The sequence below is a fragment of the Haemorhous mexicanus genome, chromosome 18 (assembly GCF_027477595.1).
Source record: "Haemorhous mexicanus isolate bHaeMex1 chromosome 18, bHaeMex1.pri, whole genome shotgun sequence".
NCBI classification, from domain to species: Eukaryota; Metazoa; Chordata; class Aves; order Passeriformes; family Fringillidae; genus Haemorhous; species Haemorhous mexicanus.
The window spans coordinates 6,220,924-6,228,359 of NC_082358.1; the positions used below are offsets into that span (position 1 = coordinate 6,220,924).

A 7,436-nucleotide genomic window follows, 5' to 3' on the forward strand; every position below is an offset into this window, starting at 1 on the left:
AGCACCGAGGGCGAGTGCCGGGTGGCTCGCTCGTTTCCCGGAGCGGGAGGTGGTCAACGCTCGGCCCCTCCGAGCCGGGCTGCAGCTGCAGCCTCCGGCCTCCTCCGAGCGCCGGGGACTCCACCGTCCGGGCCGGCTGGAGCTGCAACAGCTCCGGGAGCGGAGCTGAACCCCGGCCCTGGCCAGGGGTGCGTGGGGACAAGTGGCTCCTCCGGGCAGAGGAGCCACCGGCCCAGCAGCACGGCCGGAGCGGGGGAGAAGAGGGGCTTGGGCAGGATTCAGCTCTGTCCCCCGCTGCTGACAGCAACCTCTCCGCGCTCCAGAGCAAGCGGGGAGCGGCCACGAGCTGACCCACGCAGCCCCCGCTGCCGGGGGAGCACCCCGCGGGTAGGCCGGTCCCGGGAGGAAAAAGAGGGAAAAGAGTTTTCCCTTGGCATCAAGGAGCTCCTCTCCGTGGTGCCCCCGTCTTGTGTCAGCCCTTCGCCGATCGGTGATGAAGAGCGAGAGATCAAAGTGGATAACCGCGGATGGCAACAGGCGAGCGGAGCCGAGCGAGGGAAGGGGTCCCCCCTCGCTGCTGGGCTCTGCCGGGGGTGCCGGGGGAGGGGACGGGTCCCCCCTCGCTGCTGGGCTCTGCCGGGGGTGCCGGCAGCGGGCACAGGCGGGCGCTGCCCTCCCCGGTACCCGCGGGGCTGCCGGGCCCTGGAGCCGCTGCCGCTGCCCTCAGGGCAGAGCCCGCCCAGCCGCAGGCCGGGCGAGCACAAGTGCGGGTGGGCTCTGGCCCCTCGGTGTGCCCAAAGCCCCCCGAGCCGCCTGTGTGGACGGAGGAGCCGGCCCGACCCCGGCCGAGGGACCCCCGGCCCGGAGCCCGCTCCTCGCAGCGCCCGGAGGCCGAGCCCGGCCGGTCCCGGTCCCACCGACTCGGGCTGAGCCCCGGTGGGACTCGGTTACGTTTTTCTTTTCTTTTTAAAGGAATAAATTAAACCCAGGAGCGGTGCCGGGCCAGCAGAGCCCCGGCCGCCCGGGCCGTGCCGCGGGGCTGCCCCGCCGCTGACACCGTTCTGTGGTGGGAATCTGGAGGGCTTTTCTAAGGCCTGTTTTTCCTACTTTTTTTCGTTGTTGTTGTTGTTCAATTAGCCCTAGTGATTTATTCAATGCATGCATGAGGGGACATTAATATGCGGTGGCAGTTCCCACAAACAATATTCCTCTCAGGCTTTCTGCAGCCATAGCGTTTACTGGCAAGGGGGGAGGCTATACAGGGAAAGCCAGGCTCTCCCAGCCTTTTCCTCTGCAAACTCCTGTCCCCCCTTGGCAGGGCAGCAGGCTACGAGCTTGTTCTCCGGGCCTGACTCATGTGGCCGGGGGGCTGGGACGGGCCCCAGCCCTTTCCAAGCTCCCCCAGCTCAGTGGCTGGCCCAGCTGGCTCTGACAAGGCAGGGATGTGGATGGGATTTCAGAGGGGGGGGGGTTGTTTTAAGTTGCTACATTTGCTTTTAAATTATTTTTTTCCACATTCTGTCCTTAACCTGTTTGTTCTTCAAAGGCGCTTTCTGTCATCCCTGCAGAGAACAGCTCGCTGCTGCTGGGACGAAGGGCAGGGCAGAGAGAACCTATTTTTTCTGGTTGTGCGATACCTTGGATTTTGTTTTTAGGAGGGATTTAAAGTTCAACACCGCTTTCATACTTTGAGAGCAGCAGCGTTCAGACACGCTGCGACCCGACTCGGGGAGTCCCTTTCCCACACCCAGGCAAGGACTGGGGGCGATTTTTAACCTCCTCCTCCTTCAACAGCTGTGTGATTATTGCAGTGAGAGCAGCTGAGGGACGGCGGTGGAGTTGCGAGGTGCTGAGCGCTGGGGGTGGCGGGGAGAGACCTGTCCCCTTCTCCACGTGCATCTAAGGAGTCTTCGGGGGGGAGAAAAAATAAAAAACAAACAACCCCAAAACGGAATAAATACAGTGTGCAGATGGAGAGAAGGAAAGTGAATGGGCAACCCAGATCCCAAGGGAACCGGGGAAAGGACCGGCTTGTCCAAGTCCTCCTCTTTTCTAAAAAAAAAAAAAAAAAAAAAAAAAAAAAAAAAAAAAAATAATAAAAAGGAAAAAATTAGGAAAGAAAGTTCCTGCCGTCCGGGCTCCCCGCTGTCCCCGCCCGGGTGGCTGGGCCGGACAGTCCCGCTCCCGGCGGGGCAGCCGAGCGCCGGGCGGACCCCCCGGCACCGCCGGGCCCGGCGCGGGGCTCCCGCAGCTCCGCTCCCCGGAGGGGTTGGGGTGATGCTCCCCCTGCCAAGGGCGAGCTCCGACCCAAGCAGAGGAGGGGGAAGGCTGAGCGCTCCTGCCCTGCGAGCAGCAGCGTTCCCGAGGGGGCAGAGCCGCCCCGCGCCCCCCCGGGCCGCAGCCCCCCACAAACCCGGCAGCAGGGTGGGGATAGGGACGGGGCCACAACTTTTCCTTTCTTTCTTTTTTTTTTTTTTTGGGAACACGAGACGTCAGAGAAGCAGGTCCCTCCAAGAAATACCATTTCAATGATTTTAATAAGCAAAATAGGAAACAATTTTAATAACCAAAAACAGAAACCAGTCTGAATAAAACTACAATAGACCAGGTTTTTTAATATTTTTCATATCATAAGCAGGATTTGAAATTGATCCCTTCAGAACTTTACATGAAATAAAAACAATTTTTTCCGCTGCTGCAATGTTTTGATTTCAACACAGTTGAATCAGTAAAAACCAAAGATCGTTTTCTGATGCATGACTAATATCCACAATATTTAAAACTGCAAGCACCATGCTGTTCATTACAATCTTGTTATTACTGTTAATTTATAAACTAATACAAACTTAAAATGCATCCGGCCAGCAGTGCCAGCTATCCTAAAAGGAAACTAAAAAATAAGTTTTCATTTTGGTATTTTTGTCAGTGCAACGTAAATCCTTTTACTGACCTGCAGGAGGAAAAAAAAGTAATAAAAACACCCATAAGACTCCAAACTACTACTACTATACAACTGCAAATAAATTTTGGCTAAAACTTTCACTCGCTGCATAGGGAAGCAGAGAAGCAGATTACAAATCATTGCAAAAGAATACACTTAAAAGTTGCAGTATGTCTTCTTTAAAAAAAAGTTTTAGATTTAAATGCTTTGCCAGCCCACTCATCAGCTGCTGCCATTGAGAAACCCAACTTCAGTGGCGACACGGAGCCCTCGCTGCTATCACAACTTGACTCGTAACGAGGAGGGTTTGGAGTTGTTTTCTCTCTTTATTTACCGAAAATCTAGGGGCAGTTGTTTGGTTTTGGTTTTGTTTTTTTTTTTTTTTTTTTCTTTTTTAATGTAACTGGTATCTCGTCCGTCCCTCTCTTCCTGATTGTACAATCAGAAGGGAAATTATCTGGCCAAGCCTAACCACTCAGGCTGGGAATTGTCCTGGAGGAAAGAGCTTCGCTGCCACTTTAAGGCATGGAGTAGGTTCTAAGTGACCGAGGAGGGTTTTTCCCTGGTAAGTTTAGGTTTGTCAATGCCATTCAGGCGTTTTTGCTTCTGCCCCAACAAACAAAAACCAAAATGAAAACTAACAAAAAAAAATACAACTTAAAAGTGCACCAGATATACAAAGTTGGTTTTTTTTCTAATGCAAAATGCCCATAACTTTTTTCTTTAAGTATCTTTTTAACACCAAACAAACCGTATAACCAGCCTGCTGAAATGTTATTTTGTTTTTTGTGTATTTTTCTCCTGTACGGTTTGAAGTAGCAGATATTTACAAGCTAACAACCATAAAAGAAAACAAGAGCAAAACCAACGAACAAAACTGCACAAGCAGTAAAAAGTTCGATAACTTGTGATGCTTTTCTTATTGATGAAACAAAACAACAACAGAAATCTATGATCGATGATCAACATGCTATAGTTAAACAAGAAAATGGTACAAAATAGAAATTATTACCATACATGTCCAGCATGCAGGATTAATATTTTTAATGCAGATTTTCGTATTTTTCTATATAATCAAGCAGGCAATAAAACTGATGAGTTTTTTTTTTTCTTTCTTTCATTCTTTCTTTTCTTAGATTGAATGTCCCATCTGAGTCCTGTAACTTATTTCTCAAAGCAGGCAATATATGAAGAGTTTGCATATATTGTCCTTTTTATTTATTCTCTTTTTCCAAGCAGGTAAATTGTGCATGAGATGGTGCTGTATATGTCCTCTCTCTTTCCAAGCAGGCAGTATGTTATAGATGGCTTGTTCATTGTCCTTTTTTATTATTATTATTCTTTTAAAGTCCATCTCACTCTGCAAGCAAGTGATCTATAAAATGCTTCACTTGTCCTTTTCTCCTTTGCCTCTGTCTCTCTCTCTCTAACTTGCACACGAAAGTCAAAAAGTTGCACTTTACCTCTCCCATCCCCACCCCCAGCCTACTTTTCCCACAGCTACTCTAGAAGACTGGATGCTGCAAAAAAAAAAAAAAAAAATCAAGTCTCTATTTTTCTCTCCTCCTTTCTCTCTAGTCAAGCAGACGGATGGATGGAGATGTCAGAGGAGGATGGGAGCAGGGGGGGAAGGTGACAGGGGTCAGGTTTGGGGGGTAGGGGGTTTTTGTTTGTTTTTTAATTATTTTTGTTAAGCACTCACATGAAGAACTCAGGGGAAGACGGGTTGTCACTGGTGGAGCCGGCCTCTCTGAAGCCGTTGCTGGCAAGTTTCTCACACTTGAGCTTGTAGGCGTCTCTCTCTCTGGCGAGCCGGGTCACTTCTTGCTTGAGCTGTTCCACCTGCTGAATGAGCTGCGTCTTTTCGTTCTCCAGGTGGTGTTTCTGCTGGACACGTTTGTACCTGCAGGACTGGGCATAGCCCCTGTTCTTCAAGGTCCTCCTCTTCTGCTTGAGGCGGATCACCTCGTCTTTGGTGAAGCCTCGGAGGTGCCTGTTGAGCTCCCTCACAGACATGGAGACCAGCTGGTCATCTGAGAACCGGTCCTCCACGCTGCTGGAGGGGGGATGCTGCTGGTGCGAGTTCTGGAGCTGCTGGGAGGAGCTGGAGGAGGTGGAGGGAGTGGGAGAGGCCTGGTGGTGATGATGGTGGTGATGGTGAGGGTGCCCGCTGCCGGCCAGGTCTTCGTGAGTGACTGCGGGATACTGGTGGTGATGTTGGTGATGGTGATGATGGTGGTGGTGGTGGGCCCGGAAGCCCTCGAAGCCCTGCAGCTGCTGGGACACCTGGTGGGACCCAATGAGGGCTTCGACAGCGTCCTCTGGGGTGAGGTTCAGCGCCTCGGGGTTCATCTGCTGGTAGCTGTTGGCCATCCAGTACAGGTCCTCCAAGTGGGTCTTCTGCTCGGTGGGGCTGAAGCTGGGCGAGGAGGGCACAGAGCTGCAGGGGGTGCTGATGGGGGTGGAGGAGACGGAGCCGGCCGGCTGCAGGCGGGTGCAGTGCCTGCCCGAGCGGTCGCTCCTGCCCAGGGGCTCCTTCTTCACGTCGAACTTCATCAAGTCGAAGTCGTTCACGTACTCCATGGCCAGCGGGCTAGTGGGCAGCTCGGCTCCGATGCTGAGCTCTCCGGCCATCGCTGTCTTGCGGGCACCTCTCCCGGCGGAGGGGGCTGGAGACTTCACCCCAGCGCGCAGTCTGGCTGAGGGCTGGCCGCGCTCTCCTATTCCAAACCAACTTTGGCTTTCAGCTCTCGCTTCTTTTCCTCTGCTCCCCCTCCTCCGCCGCCTCCTTCTCCCGGCTTCTGGGGCTTCTTCAGTCCGGAGCAACAAAGCCAAGGACGAGCCGGCCCCCGGGGCCGCCTGGCTGGCTCCTGGCTGGCGGAATCAGCGATCGCCCCGCACCGCGGGCTGCGGCAGCTCCCGGCTCCCAGGCGCCCGGCCGCAAGGAGAAAGGAGCGGTAGCAGGAAGGGCAAAAGCAAAACAAAACAAAGATGCTGCCTTCGGCTCTGTGCAGGAAGAAGAAGGTCGGTGCGAACGCCCAGCCCGTGCCCCCGGCCGGGTTTTGTAAGTCCGGAGCCCCCTCCCCGCGGCAGCCGAGCCCGGAGCCTGCCACAACTTTCCAGCCCGAGCGAGCGCCGGGGCAGCGCACGGGCTACCGGCGGCGGCGGGGCTCTGCACGGGAGTTTCGGTGGCTCTGGCAGCGCAGGCGAAGGGGAGGGAAAAGGGGGAGGAAGGAGGGGAAGGAGGAGGAAAAAAAAAAAAAAAAAAAAAAAAAAAAGGAGGAGAAGAGGGACTAGCACAGCCCAGGTCTCTGCTGTAGCTGCCGCCGCCAGCGCTCGTTGTGCAGCTGTGATCACAGTGCAGCCCCCCTTGGCTTCTTATACGGCCGTGCCCGCCGAGAGCGCGGCGGGGGCCGGGGCCGGCGGCGGCCGCGCCAATGGCAGCGCGGCGGCGGGGCCGGGCGGGGCCGGGCCGCGCCGTGACAGCTCCGCAGCGCCAGCTGAGCGCCCGCCGCTCCCAGCCCGCACCTCCGGGCTCTCCCCGGCTCCCCCTCCAGCACCCGCGCCTTCCCAGTTATTTATTTATTTAGCTGTTTATTTATTTATATATTTATTTCTCTCTGATCCCTTCCTCCTATCCTTTTCGGCCTCTGCAGCCCACAAAGGAGGGGTACTCGGGGATGTCGTGCCCGTCCCTTTGTTCTAAATATAACAAAGTGCCCCTTTTTGCCCGCTGCCATCCCGTAGTGGATCTCAAGGCAGGGAGCTTCCCCCCCAAGCCACGCACACGCATCCACCCTTCCAACTTTATGTAAGCGGCCCCGGTGCGAACGTAGCGAGGGAAAACCGGCCGCGAACGCGCAGCGGGTCCGGCCGGGAGCGAGTGCGGGGCTGCGGGAGGCGCAGCGGGGCATGAGCGGGGAGCCGGCATAGAGGGAAGCACCAGCTCGACAGGGCTGTCAGCGCTTCGTGTACAACCGGGGAAACCCTCCCGGTTACAGGAAGCAAATCTCTCCCTAAAGTAAAGCAAAGGCATTGACACAGACAATTGCAAATATTAGGGAGAGAAGGGAGGAAATATAATTACATTTCGGTTCTGAGGGGACCGTGTTTGCTTTCCTCTGCTGTTCCCTGAGAGAGTGACTACATGCAAAGGAGTATTCGGTTTGTAAGGTTTTTTCGGTTTCTTTTTTTTTTTTTTTTTTTTTTTTTGGTCCGGTAACAGGATTTTTTTTTTAACATTTTGTAACGATTAAGGGAGATTAGGGGTTCTTTTTACACGGCTCTCATGCTCAAACAGACAGAAAGTGCGACTCCAAGTGTCCATTTTCAGAATAACAGCGCATTTCAGCGGGACAAAACAGCCGGAAGAAGGGGACGGGCGAGCGGGACCCGAGCGATGCGGGAGCGACACCGCCTCGGTCCCGGCTTGGCCGCGCCGCTCCGGAGCTGCGCCTCCACCTCTGCACCTCAGAACCCCCTGCACCACCCTCCC

The 7,436-nt window shown here is 54.5% G+C and overlaps 1 protein-coding gene across 1 annotated transcript; it reads right to left on the reverse strand.

Annotated features, from left to right (window-relative positions):
* Positions 1-2,532: 2,532 nt before the first annotated feature.
* On the reverse strand, positions 2,533-6,277 carry MAFB (MAF bZIP transcription factor B). Its single transcript, XM_059862516.1, has one exon. The coding sequence runs from the start codon at positions 5,573-5,575 to the stop codon at positions 4,640-4,642; it is 936 nt and encodes a 311-aa protein (XP_059718499.1). The 5' UTR covers positions 5,576-6,277; the 3' UTR covers positions 2,533-4,639.
* Between the last annotated feature and the right edge of the window lie 1,159 nt (positions 6,278-7,436).

What these genes read in the sequence shown, in the direction of transcription:
- MAFB (XM_059862516.1), bottom strand. Translation starts at nt 5,575, where the DNA reads ATGGCCGGAGAGCTCAGCATCGGAGCCGAGCTGCCCACTAGCCCGCTG.